The 20926-nt window shown below is 39.7% G+C and overlaps 1 protein-coding gene across 1 annotated transcript in view; it reads right to left on the bottom strand.

Moving 5' to 3' along the window:
• LOC111571623 (ras-related protein Rab-26) overlaps window positions 1-20926 on the bottom strand; it is a 123028-nt gene that overhangs the window by 37074 nt on the left and 65028 nt on the right. Inside the window, exon 5 of the mRNA XM_023274880.3 lies at window positions 14329-14381. Within this exon, the coding sequence (XP_023130648.1) occupies window positions 14329-14381 (53 nt within the window). The remainder of the gene's footprint in view (window positions 1-14328; window positions 14382-20926) is intronic.

Here is a 20926-nt window from a genome sequence, read left to right as displayed (position 1 = left end):
GACCCCCAGTCCATCCTGGGATCTTTCTGCATGGAGTCTGCATGTTCTCCTTGTGCATTCATGGGTTTTCTCAGGTACTTTGGATTCCTTCCACAGTCCAAAAACATGCTGAGGTTAAGTGGCAACTCTAAATTGTCTGTAGGTGTGAATGTGAGTGTGATTCTCTGTCTTTCTATGTAGCTTTGTGATAGACTGGTGACCTGTCCAGGGTGTCTCCTGCCTTCACCTTAAGTCAGTTGGGATAGACTCCAGCCCCCCTGCGACTCGAATGAGGATTGAGCAGTGTATAGATAATGGACGGACTGATGAAGGTTTCTATGTTATGTATGTATAAGTGAATGTATCTGTGTGTATTTACAGTGTGCACTGGTTTCCATTCGTCTGTGTTATGACGGAACAACAGCAAACTGTCACATGAAAAAGGGGCAGAGATGAAGAAGACCTTGTCACATTAAAACCCTCTCCAATCTCAGATAGCAGCCACACTGTCATCTGTGCTGAACATCATGGAGGTTCATTCTCTTCTCCGTTAGTCGCATTGCAAATTGAACAGGATATAATAAGAGCAAATTGAGATGGAGGTGAGGACGGAGCAGTGGGAAGACGAGAACGGGAATGAAGGACAGTAATTTAATGTGTCACACACATAGATGGAAAGTAACTGTTTTCTAAATAATTACCCACAGATTTGGACAATTTAAAAACAAGTTATTTTTATGATCTCACAATGCTGCCTATCACTGGCTGAATCACTATTGTAGCACACAAGCGAAGTGTGTGTGTGAATACACACACAAAGAGTCTCTGCAGAGGTACAGAAAGCTACGCATGAATGCACAAAATGAAAATGACAGTAAGACACCTTCTTTTGCTTTCATGGTTGTTCTCAATGTGAACCACCTGCAGCTCTATTAAAGTACTGTTCACATAGTGGCTAATATTACCTGGAGACCTTGTGGAATTTAGAAATAACCCTGCATGACTGAGCTTCATGTGGCCCATTCGCACTGTGTTTTACTCAAATTTACTAACATTAGCTGCAGCTATGATACTAACAAGCTGCCATATGATTATCAAGCCTGCTGAAAGACCGCAATATATTCCTCACTGCATGCCTCTCATCCTTCAAGATTTCACTGTTCTGATGGATTTGAGCTCTTTTTCTGTGCATGGGTCTCCACTCCATGCTGTATAAAGACATGAGTCTCCTGATTTTGCATGAAAAAAGCTGTTCAAAGTGTCATTTATAACCTCCAGTGCAGCCTCCACAATTCACAAGAGGGAAAGAGTCAGAAGACAGGTGCAGAGAAAACAAAGATCCCCCCAAAAAAAACAGAAGAAGAAAAGACAAAAAAAAGATCCCAAATCACAGAGGTGCCTGTTCGTAGCTGCTTGATATTATCATAGGACTTCTGTGTTGAAAATACAGTATATGGTAGGAAAAATTGCTGTGGATCTGCAGCATCTGCCCTCTCCGCCAACAGCCACGCTGCAAGTCACTCCAACCCACTACGCTCCATTCCCCGTCCCCTTGCCTGTAACAGACAGGCAAGGGAACGGTTCCTAGTGTTGTTTACCATAGTTTTCTGTAGTGCTACCAATGTTTTATTCAGTCATTTGTTGTTCCGCCTACTGTTGCTAGTTTAGGTCAACTGCTTTGCCACGAAGATTTTGTGGTTTGGTTTTTGCACTTCTCTGGTGTGGTTTTCTGGCAGCCCCTGGAGGCTCAGCCTGTGTTCTGTAATTCCGTAATTAGCACAGCATTTCCAGTTGTAATCTGGAGCCATTGTTGTAGTCCATTTGTTCTTTTGTAAATATCTCGGTGTGTAAATGAAGTTATTATAATTGTTTATGCCTGTCTGCTGTGTATCACTGCCCTACAAGTGAGTCTCAGTCTATGGCCCGTAACAGATGTTAGTTCCATGCAAACCATGCCTAAACATGGAATATGTAACACTGCGAGCTCTGTCATCTGTTAACCTGGAGGCTTTTTGTCAAACAAGTTAGAAATGGGTTACATTCACAACAAAAGTCTAAGACTTTTAGAAACACTGCTGGTCCCATTTGAAAACTGTAGGATTGTGGTCTGGACAGGTAGAAATAGACATTGGAACCAATGAATTTTCTGATTTTCTGCTGTTTCATACCTCTGCCATGGTAATATTTCCCAGAAGAAAACAAAACATCAGCCTCGACTACCAGTGTTCAGTTCAATACAGAGAATGCAGGCTGCAGGTGCTGCTTGCTGACCTTGTTGTTTCTGCTATTAGCTGTTATGCAGTTGAGGAAATCTCCCGTCTTACTTTCCTGCACCGATTCCTCTGTAGTACAACTAGCAATATGCCTTTTCAAGTGTGTTAGTATGCACAAAGACTATTCAGAAACTGAGCTATAACATTCATTTGGACAGAGAGCACTACTGTTTTAAGCACCATTTTAAATTGCCAAGGGCAACTTCCACATCATCCCCTTAACACTCACCACCAGGGTGAGTGAAAGTTCAGCCACTGTGTTTTGGCCCATTCGGCATCAAATTACCCACTGTCTAAAAGCATACAGCATCCATTTTAAGATACCAGTACTACAGCAACAGCAGCAGCAGCAACAACAGCAACAGTTCCTTAATTTGTAACAAGAGTTTAAACAGAAAACAGTAGTGTCTTACTGTTTCTGTCCTCTGTAGGGGCACATACTTGTTGAATCACTATAGACATGCCACACCAGTTTCACTCTAAGAGTCCAAGAAACAAAATGCAATTTAATATTTTGAATAAAATTATGGTGAGTGTTAAGCAGTTTATACGCTATATGGCTTTATTTATACATGGCAGGGATCATTATGCAAAGAGCCTGTGCGATATTTTGCATCTTACAAGAGGGATCACTGCTGAGAGGAATGTAATGCCATCAATAAGGATCTGTGTTTTCTCTTCCCTCATAAGCTGCTTCAGTGATGCAGTTTAGAACTTACTTTGCTGGTGAATATGCAAACACATCAACTTCCCACCTTTTCAACTCCCCAACCCCTAAAACAGCATTTTGCAGACCCTGAACACAGCTTTTCCAGCTCCAGAGTGTATAAATCTTTCATGTTGTGGTGTTTCACTATATATGGGGGAAACTGAGCTTTTGCTAACCGACAATGTAAGGCGGGCCAGTGAGAGTCGATGTGGTTTGCCTCAAACTTTCTCAGTCATTATTAATTTTATTTGTCAATACAGCCAAATGCACAGCAGAGCTGTTGTCATGAACCTGGAATGATGTCGATATTGTCGGCCAACGTTAATGTTTTGGTCGGCTGGGCTGTCTGTCCCACTGCTTAACAGATGCTGACATTCTCAATGTTGTGTGCCAACTAAAAGAAGGCGAAGAAGAGATTCATACACTGCCTGCCCAAAACAAAGCTGCACACTCTAATATTTTGTTGGATCACCTTTAGCTCTAAGAACGACACACATTCACCGCGGCATCATTTCAATAAGCTTCTGCAAAGTCACAGCTTTTATTTCTGTTCAGAGCTGCATTAATTTTCTACCAAGATCTTATATTGATGAATGGAGAGTCAGACCACTGTGCAGTGTTCTCTGGCTCATCCCAAAGATTCTCAGTGGGGCTGAGGTCTGGACTCTGTGGAGGCCAATCAATGTGTGAAAATGATGTCTCATGCTTTCTGATCCACTCATTCACAATGTGAGCCCCATGAATCCTGGCACTGTCATCTTTGAACATGCTCGTGCCATCAGGGAAGAAAAACTCCATTGATGGAAAGACCTGGTCATTCAGTATATTCAGGCACTCAAATGACCTCATTCTTTGGGAACATAACGTTGCTGAACCCCAGATCATAACCCTAACCTCCACAGGCTTGTAGGCACTAGACATGATGAGTGCATCACTTCATTCACCTCTCTTCTTACCCTGATGAACCCATCACTTTGGAACAGGGTAAATCTGGACTCATCAGACCACATGACCGACCACATTTGTTCCTCAAACATGATGGTTCACCACTATCCTTACAGGTTTTAATAATGCGTTGGACGGTTCTTAACCTGATTTTAGTTTCAGAAATCTCCTTAGTTTTTTTCTTGCTTGATGCAGGCCAACAATTTCACCCTTCTGAAACAGATTAACATCCTTTCCATGACCACAGGATATGTCTTCCAACATGGTTGTTTAAGAAATGAGATGCTACTTACTGCATCAGCTAGGGTTAAATAAGTTGTTGCCAACTGAAACATATTCATCACTGCAGTAGTTATCCAATGAAAAGCTTTGACCTATTTGCTTAGTTAAATCCAAGTGGCGACTTATTTTTTGGACAGAAAGTGTGTTATTCAAGGAGGCAGAAGGCTCCACTAAAATGACTTGGAAAGTTTAGAAGTGAATATCCTCATAAGGTTTATCATGTTTATCATGTCAGTTTATCATCAGACTAGGGCTGATGACAAGTAGCAAATGTGAGCACAGAGAGCAGGAAAGAAGCAAACAAAAAAAGTGGAAGATCAAGTGTCTTTGCACTTTTTGGGTACTGCAATATTTTCAAAGTCTTGAGTCTGCAAACTTTTATCCTAAAATAAGTTGGACTTTACTGCTGCTGCTATTTTCTGAGACCATCGCACTGACCAATGACTAGCACCAAAAACAACTGGCATCATGAGAGAGTAATTACGTTCTGAGGCACTGAAAAAAAAATCAAAATCCTATTTAAAAAAGTGTAAACTGTGTCAGCAAGGTGACATTAAAAAATATTAAACATTAAAAATTGGAAAATAATGTAAATTTCAGAAAACAATGCAAATGTCTTTAAGATAATGGGTTTTTTTTGTTGATTTAAAGATATCAAGAGTGTAATTTCATAGTCAAATGTTGAAAAAATGAATTACTTTTGGATGTTATGTACATTTTTAGACTGTTTACAACATGTAAACGATTTTTTTTAGCAGTATGTTCTGTAATTTAACAGGGAAAGTCTGGAAAGTAACAACACATTGGTCAAAAATGACTGAACTGTTTTTAAAACTTGAAATTATTTGAAGAAAAACATTTGTGACAATGAATGGAAACATTTTTGAAAAAAACATAAAAACCATAAGTTGGTAAAATATTGATTGTATTTTCACCATCAGTGTCATCGATCACACCGACTAATCACAGCATTTAGAAAATCTGCAAGGTCTCAAGCAGGGACTGACAAGCCATTCATTATGGGCTGTCCTTCTACCCTTGTATGTTCAAATAAGAACAGACAATATAAAATACAAGGTTGGGGGTTCAAGGCTGACACTGCAGAGCATCTGAGCAAATCCTTTAACCCTGCCTTCTCCAGGGTAGCTGACCCTGCCCTCTGATCCCAGCTTCCTGGGATATGTGAAAGAAAAAAGAAACCTCTCACGGAATCAATAGAATATACAAAAATTATTTTTGAAAAAATCTCTTCCTTGCTTCTTCTCCCTAGCATCACAAAGAAACAGACTGATCTGACAAGAAAATCTCTTTAGCAGCTTAAAATTGACTCATTCAGAGTTTTATGTGCTTTAAGAGATTTTATTTTCTTTTGCACATTAGACGGTAATTAAGTGATAAATGTTTTACAGTGCTTTTTTAAAAAGCCCATCTAACCTCTCTTTTTGTGTATTTAACCTTGTGCTGTTCACCTTTACACTCCTTCGACATCATCAGGTCTAGATGCTGAGAGAATTATCGACGTCGTGACTTTCACGTAACGGTGAGGCTAATTCAGACATAAGACCAACATGCTAATTTGCAATACATGTACATACATAATGAGGTGCGTGTGGAATGAGAGGAGCTTAAAGAAGAAAAATGCAAGATGACTGTTGATTGCGACTGAAATAGAAACATAGCGGGATAGATAGAGGCAGAGAGAGGAGACAGATAGTGAATAGTAGAGGCTGTAGCCGTGGTTACAGATGGACGGGAGAAAGAAAAGAGGAGCGAAAGAGCAAATGGAAACACGGAAGACAGAAAGAGAAAGAGCTGCACAGCACTGGACACTGTCTCCGTCCCTTTATCATCCAATTGCTCTCCAGCCTTCACCCTGAGGATCTGCTGCTAATGGATTCACACTATGGGAGGCATCTGTGTGCCTGATACAGTGAGCTGCAGTAGCCTTGCAGAGCTTCATGTGTCACAGACAGGTATTCATTGGGGTTGAAGCGCAAATGACTAATCCTCAACCTTCAGGTCTATATAACCTTTTTCCTCTCGCTGACTCATTATGCAATGATTACATGTAAGCAGATATTAGAAGCTCATATGTGGTATCGGTGCTGTGCAGGTGCTGTTTGAAGAACATTAAAGTGGCACATGAATAAAGAATTTCCAAATCCTACATGACATAAAGTAACAGTACCAGTGTAATAATATCCCCTATGTATTGCATTTTACTTTTTAATTAATTAGATATAGTGGAGTAACAGTATTAGCAAACTGTAGTGAAGTATAAAAGGTAACACAAAAACAAGACTATTCAGAAGCAACGTTTAGTGTAGAGCTAATTTTAACAGTGAATTTCTACATTACACACCATTGTGTGGATTACAGAGATAGTGCAATATCCTGGGATACAACCTTTGTACTGAAGATTTTACATTTGCGTGTTAAACAAAATAGATGGAATAGGTTCATTTTTGTGTTCTCTTCAGACAGGCTGGCTGCTACCCTATGTTTCAAATCTTTATGCTAAGCTAAGCTAATTAGCAGCTAGACAGTTTGATATCTGCTGTCTGATATCAAACTTCTTGAAAAAAAAGTCCCTGTTTACATGTATTAGGTGAAATTTAAAATGTAGTGTTTTGTATGCATTTTGGCGTTATACTGAAACTTTGCAACTTGTTATTGTTTATGGTCTGTCAAGTGGCAAGTTTACCTTAAAATCTTATAGACATTCACCAGTCAAATGAGAAACTGATTGTGTGCATTCAGTTTGGCCACCAAAGGCCTACATGATTTTGATGATAAACTCTCAGTGTGTTATTTAGGCAAAAATGCACATATCTGCAGTTTTCATATATATATGCCAAGAGAAGCTGACTCTAAATACAAAATAAAGGCGGAAAAATTGAGCTTTTATGGATATGTGGTTAGTGTCGTGCCCTCTTCCTTTTTAGTTCTGTTGCTATACATTTGTCAGTACAAACCAAACGCACATCATCTGGCCACACCAGGTGGAATTGGTGGCCGATATTGTGCAGATTTAACTTCTGTGTTTTTGTGTCCATGTGGATTAATCAACAGTTTAAAGACCATTACTTTTTCACAATTTGCTGTGAGCCTGCGTGACGTGATGGAGAAAAAAGTCATTTAGAATTGTAGTCAAAGGATAGAACTACTGCATAAGATTAGAGATGAATTAGAACACTTGAGTGTATACTTGAATGAATTTAGTTCATTAGCATAACGTGCAATATGTGAGATTTTGTGAAGGTGCACAGTGATGTGACAAAAATGATACAATACATGTGTGCAGGTGGGTGGCAGGATAGTAAAACATGCAGTGAAGCTTAACACCCTAATTTCACTGCACTATTGGGCTGTAAACAACACTGCTTCTCCTCCCACACCAGCAAAATACTTCATAACAAACAGGTGAGGGTGATGAACACAACACCTGAGGAAAAAGCCATTTTACTGGGCTAAAGCTTCACTTTATACAATGTACCCCAATCAAAAAGTCCCAACAGAGTGTGTGTCTCTGCACTGCAATTGTTGTAATTAGAAAAGATTAACATGAACAGGCCTAAATTGCTTTTGTGTGTGTGCACATCTCTCAGATTGCTGCTACTCACTGCACTGAACAGGTGTGCTCTCTCACCTCTCCAAAAGGATTACGGCTCATGCAGTATACATCCGGCACAAACATGCACACACACCTACACCGACTGTCCACTAGCCTCCCACTGCGTTTGCATCTGCTCTGGAGCATTGGAGCTGATTTTGTGCTAATGCAGAGTAGCTAAAACACGAACAAGCTAACATTTCCAACACGCACAAATGCGTATGTGGAGCAGGATGGATGTTTTACGCATGCAGAAGACATGACAAATGCTGCATGTGATGACGACATAAGATTAAAGGTACACTGAAGGAGGAGATGGATTTTCTGTTGTGCTGAAAAATCATGTGAGGATAAAAATGGATTGATCTCCTGATGTGAAATGATAGTACAGTCTTAGTGCCGCTGCGTTATAACTTTAAATTGAGCAAAAAATAACTCAGAAAACCAAGCAGCCACGTCTGATGCATCACACCTGTTATGTCTCTGTTTATTCATCACCTCTCATTGAATCCCCAGTTCAAGTTTGAACAAAAGCTCTCTGATTCCTTTTTGTTTTCTTTCCCTTTCCCAGTGTTCTCTGATTGCTGTAGAAATCCCTGGCAGTCTGATTGGAGATCGTCCCGAGGTTCTGAGGAAAACTGGCGCATGAAATAAGGCCCACGAGCTGTTCATGTCAGCCTAATAAATGGAAACTCACAACCAAGGGACAACAAAGTGGACTAGACAATACACCTGCTGCTAACACTTTGATATAAAGCATATTGTGTGGATCATTCATTGCCTTTCACCTGTAAAAAAAAATCTAATATTAATCTTGCACACCGTTGCAGTTGCTGTCATATGATATCATAACTTGCTATGTCTGTATCACTTGTTATTGGATAAAAAGTGGATTTTAACAGAACCCCATTTTAAGGGTTGTGATAATCCTTAAGTCTTAGATCTAACAAAAGTAATTAGTATTAGCTGCTAAACCTGATGCAAGAAAAGCAACACTTGCTAAAACTGGAGTTAATGCCTGATACTCATTAAGTGACAAATAGCTTTTATAACCTAAATCTACACAGGTATTAATCCCATTAAAGGCAGAGTAAGCAATTGCCATGTAACAAACTGCCTGTTAAATTCAGTGAATATCTCCTCATTGTCCACCAGCTGGTGTTCGTACACAGCCCTGGCTCTGTATATTGGAAACCAACTAAATGACTCAGACTTTCACACGAAAAAATCCAATTAACCACCAACAGAGGGCATTCATGTGCGCATAGGACAGACCTATGAACCCCCTCACATTTTCCAGAGTATGAGGTTAATTCAGAGGATGCTAATTATTTTTTTTCTTGCAGTACATGCTTTTAGAGACAAAGTGGTTTGTACAGTAGTTGTGATGCTCCTCTCCTTCTTGTTTCTAAGAGAAAATGACACATAAGAAGCTAGCTTCAGCACCATTGTGCTCTGTTTCATTGCTCATGGACAGAGACCGAGGCACTCATCCTCCACTGGGCTCCATTGCACAGCGACTGAAACAGCAGGTTGCCGTGGACACTGGCTGTGACTAAACCAGGTAATGGATGGTGTCTACAGCGAGGTCTGTGGTCCTTCCAGCTGATCAAAACAGTCAGACAAAAAACTCAATAGTACTTAGTCTGTTGTGTTTTGAATGCTGCTGTTCATGTGCCTGTGCTGTTGGTCCACCTGAATAAAAAACTGTTTCTATGCAAAGACCATCTGGCTACTAAATCACTGACTTACCTGCAATATCTATAAATAGCAATATTTTGCACATACCTCCTGCCTTTGCACATATCCCTTGCCTGTTTACATATGGCAGTATTGCACAAGATGTCAACAATAGCACATAGAATTTATTTCTATTTTTATGTTATTGTATTTTATTTTTATTTTATTAAGTTTTCTTTTATTTCTTTTTATTTTATCTTGTTTAGTTTGTTATTTCAGTTGTGTGAAGGAAACTCGCAAAATAAGAATCTCACTATTCAGGGTAACCACTGTGTTTCTGCTGTGTATCTGACAATAAAGTTCTTGAATTTTGAATGTTGTTCTGTCAATGGTGTTTTGAATTATAATGTTTACTGTGCTTCAGTTAGGAGAATAGACATCCACTTCCACACCAACAAGGCTGGAATGTTTCTCTATGGTCTGCTAGTCTTGTTGTTTGTATCGTTGCCATGGCAATGTGCGGCCATGAATTTAGGGGTGACATTTTTGAAGGAGCACTGAACAGTGGCGTGTGTTTGGTTGCTCAAATAAAATATCAGCAAACCATCTTAGGAACACATTTAAAGAGTAAAACCATCACTGAAAACCAAACCATTGCCTGTATATCACACATATGATCAAAAATCTGTGTCAAAGAATTTTCCTTGGCCACATCAGTGTACCTAACATTTATGTCTGTGTGTGACTCTGGGTGGTCACGTAGATAAAGACATTTAAACACCTTATTTCACTCTTTTCAAAGTAATTTTTCACCTGTCTTTGTGCGGGAGGATCTGAGTGGAAACTAGAGGCATTTCTGTGCACAGCTGTCTCGCAGCGTCTACTGATGTACATAAGGCTCTTATTTAATTGCTAAATTGTAGCATTAACTGAGAGTCTGCATGTGAACCATTTAATAGACATCTGCAAATTGTGGCTTTGGCTTTCCCCCTTCTAAACTGCACGAGTCTCTGCATGCACATCAGTCACGCCAGGCCACCCACCACCACAAGTAAATTCTCAACCTGTGGGACACCGTGAGATATGATAAAACAGCCAACATTATTCATTGAATTTAATACAAACAGTGCAACCAAAGCAAGGCTGGGAATTGAAATGTGAAAAAGACTTGTCCCCTGTTGTGACTGATGTGCGACCGGCAGAACACCCCACCTCCCAACAGCATTTCAGCGGCAGGCAGTGGCAAAACAAAGCAATGAGGAGTCAGAAATATTGAGAAAAATTTAACACTGATTATAATATATCCCAGATTATATTTATGAAAAAAAAGAGGTTAATAGAGGGTTAAACCTAACATTTATCAACGCCTTTATCCCTGTTCACAATCATTTACATAAAGTGTTTAGAAAATTAACAATGAGTAACTGAACTGACAAAAAATATAAACAAGAAAGGCACTCAAAGAATGCAGTACTCCGCCAAGGCTGCTCAGTTGTTGCATCATTTCCGATGGCTGAAATCTGAAAATAAATCATGGGAGAAATCATGGCACCATAGAATGTGGACATTTAATACAGATGTACCTACAAACAAAATTATCTTGCACTGAGCACAGGTTTGTGTTATGCATGTGTAAGTTATATACGGATACCGAGTCATGTGACCTAAACATGTAGCGGGCGCTGGGAATTGATGGGACTCGGAAACACCTTCACAATTTAATCAGTTGTTCCATGCATCATTTCCGACGGATAAGTCTCGATAAGTCTGAATTTGTAGTAGGATCGCAATCATGTGATCGTCAGCAGACAGCTTGACATAGTGTAGTTCATTTATAGTCATAGTTACAGTGACGCTCTGCCACTGTTTTGAAATGATACAGAAATCTTTCACAAATCCGTGGATCCAGACAATAAGTCGCATCAGTGCCAAAATCTAATCACTTGGTCGTTCAGTCATTTCTGACCTTCCCTGAAAATTTCATTTAAATTCGTTAGTTTGTTTTTGAGTAATGTTGCTAACTAACAGACAGACAGACAGACAGGCAGGCAAACGTATGCTGATTGTACCAAAACTCTGCCATTCCTTGGCGTAGTAATTACATGCTGGTAAACCTAAATGAAAAAGGTACAAAAAAGTTAGTCTGGAAGACTTTATTTAATACGTTGCTTTCTGCTTTAGAGATCCATTGTTGTTCCAAATCTATTAAAGTCACATTAGTTAGTCTCAGTGTTACACTTGGTGACATGTTTCTTCAGCACCATGAACACTTTCAGTTCATTTTAAGTCCGTCTCACATTCATCATCTTGAGCTATACACTCTCCACTGCACCAAATGTGTATTAATCTAAGCTACAAACTGTTCCAGAAACTGTTCACTATTCACTATTCACTATTCACTCTTGTATACTGGGTGATTGATTAAGACTTTGCTGGTTTTGAATTCGTCATCAGGAAAACATATAACATCCGAGGCTTCATATTCCTGATAGAGCTAATTAAAGCAAACTAATAAAGAACAATAATGGTAAGCAGCTGTTTGGACAGAAGCTATGCTCTATGTCTGTTTCTCTTTAGCGATTCCTCTTTTTCCTCTTGCTAATGAAAGCATTTGCACACCTACACATGAACATTCAGGTCACACAGGTAGCTCCACAGAGACAAAACCATGCATACACACACACACACACACACACACACACACACACTGACAATCCCACCCATGCACACAAAGACTCCAGATATAAGTGGATCAGCGCTGCCAGATGGCTATGAAGCCATTCTTCTCCTTGATGTGTAAGACAGTAAATTTTATAATGGCCGTGTTCTGCTCTTAACTCCGCTGTGCGTTAATCAAAGGAGAGTAATGCACCTGTGAGGGATGAGGGGAGTGGCACCAAATGGGACAGGAGATGGCTGCAAAATCACAGCGGGAAACTGACTGCAGATGGGCCGAGACTACAAAGAAATGGGCCCATTTGGGTAGAAAGTGAGCTCTAATCTGCACCCCCATGATCTTCAGTTTTGTGACCTCCCTTCATTTGTTGCCACTATCCTCATCCTCCTTCACCATCCTTGTCATGCATGATCCGACCCCTGCTGTGATTATGAGATGATACGGGTAACTCTGCAGGTGGCTTTGAAAATTTCTGTCTTCAACTACAAAGTTTCAGTAGACAGGAGCACCATTTTAATATGTACAACCATAAATTATGCTTCTGCTTTGCTTACATGAAAGCAATCCAGTGAGAAATAGATAGAAATGGATGGTATTTGCTCTAAATGGTAATCTAAACTGATACTATTAGACAACATAAATCTACAGAACCCTTTAAGGGGCAACACATTCATCTCAATGTTAAACTGTGAATGTGAGTACGTATTTATATTTAACTAAGTAGCATCAAGCAGCACTGAATTTGTTCCTCACAAGGGATGAACATTCAAGAGTTATAACCTCCTGCAATTCAGACAGCCAACCATTTACTGTTACGTGGTGAGAAAGTTAATGTATGAAGAAAAACACTTCCAAAACCTTGATAATACTCAATACAGCTTTTCCATTTTCTGCCTGGTATCCATTGCCAGATCATGGAGGCAGCATGCCATTAAGGAAATCCAGATGTCATTTTCCACAGTAATGTCTTCCATTTCCTTCTGGGGAATCCAGATGTCTTCCCAAAGCCCATGAGATAATCCCACTAGCATGTTCTGGGTCTATCCAAGAGTTTCCTACCAGCTCTTTTTGACTTAAAGAAGCAGCAGTTTCACTCAGAGCTCCTTGCAGAAACTAAGGCCAGTATGGTACTCATGTAAATGAGTATGTGAGGGTCCACATGATATAAATTTAATCTCCCCAAGTCTGCCAGAGTTTGCACAGGAGGTCAAACTTGGCATCTGAGTGGATTACGCCACAAGGGGCAATGGTGCACATACTCAAAAGTAATACGCCCGACTGCCCATGTAAGGAACAGAGTCTTCCAAGTACCTTGCTGCTGACAAGAAAAGTAGTATAATAGCAACATATACCGTCTGTGGTGCCCACAGTTGTCCCTGTGCATATCCACAAGGGAGTATATTCAAGGCTGAAAGGGTAGAAGTAGGGTTCTCTAAGACAGGGGTTTCGAGTTCTTTCAAAAATCTAATCCCCAAAATAATAGTGCCAAAGACTTGTGATCCCCACTATCCCCAGAGGTGTTTGAAACATATAAAGTCCTGTCCAAAGCAGTCTATAGTGGAAACACAGGTATTACAACAACACAAAAGAACACAACAGCCTAACAACCACAGGACTGCTTTACATCTATAACTGGTGCATCATAAACACTCAGGATGTAGGACCAGCAGACTCACTGCATTTTTTAAAAAAATCTTTTGTAACAAGTAGGCTAAAATATGCAATTTCTAACATTTTAAAACTTTACTAGATTTCTGGAAATCATCTGACCACTCTCCCATAGTACCTCCACATTCCCCTGGGTGCTCTCACTTTGTGAACCACAGTTCAGAGTAAACACAGTAACCATATGGAGGGACCTCATTTTGCCATTTGTATCTACGATCTCATTACCACACAAAACTCCTGACCACAGATGTGGTTTGGAATGTAGATATGCTGGTAAAAAGAGAGCATTTCTGGTCCAGTACACCTTGTGCAAACTTACCTACAAAGACCTTCTAATACTTGACCTTAGACCAATATCTGTGCTATAAAAAAATCAACACGCCACCCTTTTTTTTTTTTTTTTTTTTTTTAAATTTGTGAACTACACTGAGTTATGGTAAAGAAGTGAAGAAAGAGGGGGGTAAGTGACAGAAAAGACTAGTCAAGGTGCATTTGATCTTACCCGGATGTTGTCGAAGGACGCTTTGTTGGTGACGTCATACAGAAGGAGCAGAGCTGAGGAGAGAGAAAAACAGACATTAAACCACTGGATGAGAATAATTTGTCCTTTGCTTCAAAATGAAAGAATGGAGCATCCAGAAAAAGACTGTGGGTGTTACATAAGAACATGAAGAAAGCATGTGCAACCTAAAGAGCACAAGGTTCAAGGTGATGAGGACCATAGTGGTGACAGAGGCATTACATAAAGATGTTAGCTTCTCCTTTTATTTTCAAGTTAATTACTTCCATGGCATTGTATATTTTTTCTCCACCAATACACATTTTTCAAATAAGAAGCCATCCTTCATCCTTGTCCTTGCTATCACTACATCTGCCTGAATTAATCGCTTTTCAGTCTTCTCATCAGCAGGAATTAATTTGTTGGCAATGATAATGATTAGCTGCTTTTATGTGCTCCTTAAAACTGTCAAGGTACATTCACTCTAACAAGACCGTACTAAATGAAATTAAACTGCAAGCGTTTCAATTACAAATGGTAATCATCTTATTATTATTGCTTCTGTTAGTTTGTCAGCTAACAGGAAATACTTCTAGCACGACACTGAGGTCACAGTTAAGTAACTGACCCATGTAAGCATTATTCCCATCCCAGCTCACCAACAGTACACATGAGTTTATTTAACTATTACGTCTCTACCTCTACCTCCAACACTAATTTCCAGCTGTTTTAAATGGCATGAACAAATAATCTTAACATGAACCACCACTTTCTGTTCATCGAATTGCAGTTTATTGCATTGGTCACCTTTCTGTACATGTGATGGTGCCAATCTTGCTTGGGTGGACACACTAGCATAGCATGGATACTGCATAACATGAATACAGTCTCAGTTACAGGCTGGCAAACAAACAAAACAACACAAGACAAGCCCTCCTTGAGCACAGTACTCTGCCATGGCTGTTCAGTCATTGTATGATTTCCAACGGATAAGTCTACAGCAGTGGATTTGTAGGATTGCAATCATGTGATCGTCAACAGGCAGCTGACATAGCATTCACTTGTCATAGTTACAGTGATGCCGTGGTGCTATCTCGCAATGATACAGAAATCTTTAACAAATCTGTGGATTCAGACTATAAGCTGCATTACTGCCAAAATCTAATGTGGTGGTCTTTGTGTCATTTCTGACCTTCCCAGAAAATTTCATCCAATTCCGTGCATGGAGAGATTAACAGATGGAAGAACAAATGTACGTCGATCAACACATAACACGGCTGCATTCCTTGGCAGAGTAATTACAACATATCGAACACATTTGAATTATTTGGGTCACTTTGGCATTTGCACAACTGTGGTCTGTATAAATACTTTTGCTTTTTTCTTACAAATGTCTGCATTTAAAGAAATTGAAATCTGGCACATGCATACCACAACTGTGAATTACTACCTTTACATTGACGCATATTCTGGACTGATACGCAAATTTCAATGAGTGCAACCATTGTTGAGGGTTCAGTTGTAGTTATTTTCTCCCATAAAATAACCATATTGCTATGTAAATGTATAACAAAGTCACTGTAGGTGAATAAAGACAGCATGAATTGATGGGACTTGGAAACACCCCCACAATTTAATAAATTGTTCCTTGTATCATTTCCGATGGATAAGTCCCAATAAGTCTGCAGCAGTCGATCTGTAAGAGGATCATAATCGTGTGATCATCAGCAGGCAGCTGACGTAGTCATAGTTACAGTGACACCATGCTGCTAATGTGCAATGATACAGAAATCTTTAACAAATCCGTGGATCCAGACTATAAGCCGCATCACTGCCAAAATCTAATCAGTTGGTCCTTGTGACATTTCTGACCTTCCCTGAAAATTTAATCCAAATCTGTTAGTCCATTTTTGAGTAATGCTGCAAAAGACAGACAGACAAACAGACAGACAATTAGACAAACCAATACCAACCATCACGTAACTCTGCCAAGGCTCCACCTCCTTGGCAGAGTAAAAATGTAGGGCATAAATCAGTCATTTTCATTGTGCAGCGATTAATTTTATATTTTTTCCCCCATTGTTTAACGCTAAGCACTACTCTTTAGACTTTGAAAAATGCAACTGCTTCAAGAAAAACCTCTAAAATAGCTCCTACTGTTAGATGTTAGTGCTGAGATCTGCTATTAATCACAGCATTAGCATAATACTTGATAACATAACCACACTTGTGAATTCTAATTACTTCCAGCTGCACTGTGCTGCCTAAGAGGATAATATCACCTCAGGTATTCTTCAGCACAACCTGGAGGGTGCGTGTCATGCAGCTCTGTCGGACCCCAAAAAATCATTACACCTACGAGGGCAATTCTATCTCATTTTCTCAGCTGGATCAACCTTCACTTGGAAGAATTAGCTCGAGCTAATTACCTCCACAGCACCTCTCCTCCTCCAACTCCATGTAATCCCTCCAGTCATCCCCTCCATTACTTACATCGTCATTCTTACACTTTTTTTTCCCATCCATCCCTCATGTATCTCTGCTCTTCACATTTCAGTCATAACTACATTTTTGCCTATCTATTTTGGATTAAATCTTTTGTTTGTTTATTCCAGCCAGACAAGTGCATGAAGGGTGTTTAATGAGTTGTAATCACCGTGAGCGTGTTCTGTGAAAAACCTGGTGAGGACGCGAAAAAGGAGAGAGGTGCAAAGAAAAAAGACACAGAAGGAGGGAGAGAGATGATCTGCCCCGTGAGTTAATTTCCTCTCGCTGTTGATTTGCTGCTAGAAGAAGCCCAGAGTAAACCACAAGGAGTTGCATTCCTTCACCCTCCCCCTAATCCAATTACATCTTGCCAAAAGCAAGACAGATGAAGCTGGAGAACTTTCTCACAGCGGTGGAGTTTTGTTATCACAGGTTGCAAAATAATCGGCACAAGAAAGAAAAAACAACGGTGAAAGATGGAGGAAGCTAAAGGGCAAAGGAAGACAATGAAATAAAGTTAGTTAATTAGGGAGGCATTACTGTAGCAGCGTTACTCACAAATGCAATTGAAAAGCTACAAAACTGTCTGAATCCATGCACTACTAGTCGAAAGTTTGGACACACCTTCTCATTCAATGAGTTTTATTTATTTTATACATTGTAGATTAATACTGAAGACATCAAAACTATAAAAGAATACATATGTATTATTGTAGAAAATAATGCAAATAAATAAAAAGCATTGAATGAGAAGGTGTGTCCAAAGTTTGACTGGTAGTGTGTGTGTAAACTCAGATTTGTGAATGTGGGGAAAAAAACTGATTTGCGTGTGTACTGAGATTGGCATAATGTGCGTGCAAATGTGTAAATGCCTGAACGATTCAGACAAGAATCTGCAAATAAATGCACTTAGAAATCAAAAGTAAATTAACTTCCATTATAAATAACTTTATATACTCAGTTTCAAGAGCTGGAGGAGCAGATCATTCTTCATTCACACCTCAGTTCTGCCTCTGTTGGTTGGGTTTTGCTACGCTACTGTCATCACTCAGATATTTGCATTAATAAAAGACCAGTTTTGGGCGAACAGCATATGCATATACACAAGTGTTACACAGCCCCGACTAAAAGCAGCTCTGCAACAAATAAGCAACATTTAGGACAGAATTTATGACACCGTCAGCTTGAAAACAACAGAAAGCATCTATTTATGTTTTCTGTCAGACAGCCTCTTGGGGTGGTATACATACAGCAGAAAGGAAGTCGGGCTGTATAGTTGTGGGTACAAACTGTGAGTTAGACATCAACGCAACAGTCATCACTGATCTGAACTAAGATCGTGACCCTAAACTAACCTTAACCAGGAAGTACTTGTTACAATTAATCCTTAAAATCACAGTTTATTCCTTTATCTTAGCCTGGTGGCTTTACTGGCCAAAGGTTAACCAAAACTCAGGTAGTAATAAAGACAGTCCATAATAGCTTTTGGAGAAGACAAACTACTTTTTAATTGTTTTCTTATGAGGACTTGTTGGAATTTCATTCAGTGGTGTGGCAATGTGATGACTGTATTGACAAAGCTATGCCATTAAAGAATGCCTCTGTAAGTGTTTGAAAAACATGGGAGCTCCACAGCTATGTGCAACACCTTCAGTGGATGGTAATATAAAGGCTAATTCCAATGAGATCAGTATCATGAACTGTTAGAATCCAACCAAACAGCATAGACCCTAGCCCTAACCCAAATGGAGGTAAAAGCATCACTGGAGCAACAAATTTTGCAGTGTACTTTTCAACAATGGGAACAGGACACTGTCAAGGCCAAAAAAGTGGCAGAGATGAATCCCAAATTTATCGCATTCGAAAGTCCGTCCATTTATGTGGTGGACATGTTGTTTTTTGCTGTCTAATGTGAGTTACAAACTTTTGGTGCAGGGTTGTTAAATTTCCCAATGATATCTAAAATGCACAAACCTGACCGTGCACTGGGCAGCTGTACTGCTGAGACAAATTTAGGTATTTAAGGACTGGAGCTCGTATGGGCAACAATGTTAAAAGAGTTGAATTGAGACCAGAGAAACTTATCAGGTCATCCTTAGTACACATCATAAACTGAAATTCTATGTGAACACAGATAAACACAGATGAATGGAAAGACAGAGTCAGCATGTACATCATACATTCTGCACAGTGACGCTCAAACATGAAAATGAAACAACAAAAAGCATATTTGAGCAAAGGGGAACTTTTGTACAGACAGTAGTGGTTTCTAGTTTGTGCATGTTGAGGACTTTTATGACCCCAAGCTTTGTTCTTGCATCACAATCACCATGATGTCAACACTTTCAGTCTTAAGTGAAATATTTCCACAACTACTAAACCGACTATGAAAAAATGCACATTAAACTAAGAAAACTAGCTCAAACCATGTGCCTAAGTACACACTCTCAAAGTCAGAAGCCTGGCTAAATTATTTTACAAGTGAGGATTGATATTCAGTAAGTTTAATTAAATTGGAATGAAATATATCCTTGAAATAATATTATCTTCCACTGGATGCTCTGTCTGTCATTTTGGAATCTTAGTACACTGCAACAACACATATTTCACTTCTACACATGACCCCAGCGCAAACCATCAGCAAACTAATATGACCCACACCACAACTATTTGACTTTGCGGGATGCCGCCGCCTTGACTATTAAAGTAGCTGCAGGAAACCCTGAGCAGGAAGAGAGGGAGTGTGATGGAGTGAAGTGATCCATAAAGAGCACTGCCATCCATCACATGATAATCTACATCAATAATCACTCTCTGACCTTGCCTGCTCTCCTTCCTTTGAATATAAGTCACATAAGCAAACGGTATACGCAGACATATGCATACACAAATGCAAACAGACACAAGTCAACAAAACACTCAGCTGTTATATAACTGTTGAATTTTGAGTTTTTTCACAATAATGATCCTAAAATCATGCTTTCATTAGGTGCCTAACTACAGCTAGAATATTTAGAAGTGGTTCCACTTGGTTGGAATTCCAATTACCGTCCATTCGAGCCATAGACCAGCCATGAATTTATGAATGTTTGGACAAATTAATAAAGCTCACCGGCTTTGGTTGTTTCCCTCAATTAAAATATGCGCACAACATGTGGATTTGTCTGCAAATGTCACCTGTACAAGTTGCTTGTGAAGGTTTGCCACACACAGAAAAAGGGGGTATTTTGGAGCTTTATTTGATGGAGTGACACCATACAGGCAGGAAATACACAATCAGAATGGACAATTTTATTAATTGTTTTAGATGGTTTATTGTGCCTCACAGGTCGGGAGGACCCGAACCTGCTACGATGGTAGTACGACAATAGTTTTCACAGTAGAAGAGGTGCAGTTTTCAAAAGTGGTCGCATCATATCGGGAACAGAAGAAGTATGCTTGTTGTTTTACATGTCATTCATGTGGTTGTGCATTCAGAAATAATCCCCCAGGATCAGACTGTCAAGGCAGAGTTCTCCTGTAACTTCTTCAAGTGTCTGAGGGAGAACATTTGGCACCAATGATCTGAACTGTGGCACAATGGCATTTGGGTGCTCTGGTGTGCTGTGCGTCTGGTCTCAATGGTGATTCCTCACTACGAAAACACTGTTCAGCATATAAGTGTAGTTTTCACTCTGGCCAGATCACCTTGGCCTTTTGTTAAGTGTTACTATAATAGATGGGATCAAGCTGTTGCTTAGTCAAGCTTGTCTGCATCTCAGTGTTCTGTATCTACATCCTGAGGGGAGGGAGGTGAGGTATGTGTTCAGCGGGTGTGTTATATCCCATTGTATTATGTTAGCAATTTGTGTAATGGCCTTGTTGTTTAATTCTGTGAGGTTTGGTGTGGGAAGACCGATTGTTTTGGAGGCTGTGGTGGTTGTACGTATGAGTTTGGTTTTGTTTGTAACTCTGAGCATGTTATAGAAGCAGGTGGAGGAGTACAGGAGGATAGACTGGATGATGCTTCGATACAGCAACAGAAGGAGATGGGCGGCAATATAAAGTCCTTTTAGATTACGGATGGCTGAGAATCTCTAGTGGCTTCTTTTTTGGATGTCCATGGTGTGCTGAT

The sequence above is a fragment of the Amphiprion ocellaris genome, chromosome 18 (assembly GCF_022539595.1).
Source record: "Amphiprion ocellaris isolate individual 3 ecotype Okinawa chromosome 18, ASM2253959v1, whole genome shotgun sequence".
NCBI lineage: Eukaryota > Metazoa > Chordata > Actinopteri > Pomacentridae > Amphiprion > Amphiprion ocellaris.
Note: the sequence above shows the minus strand (reverse complement) of the source record. Positions and strands in the feature narration are given on the sequence as shown.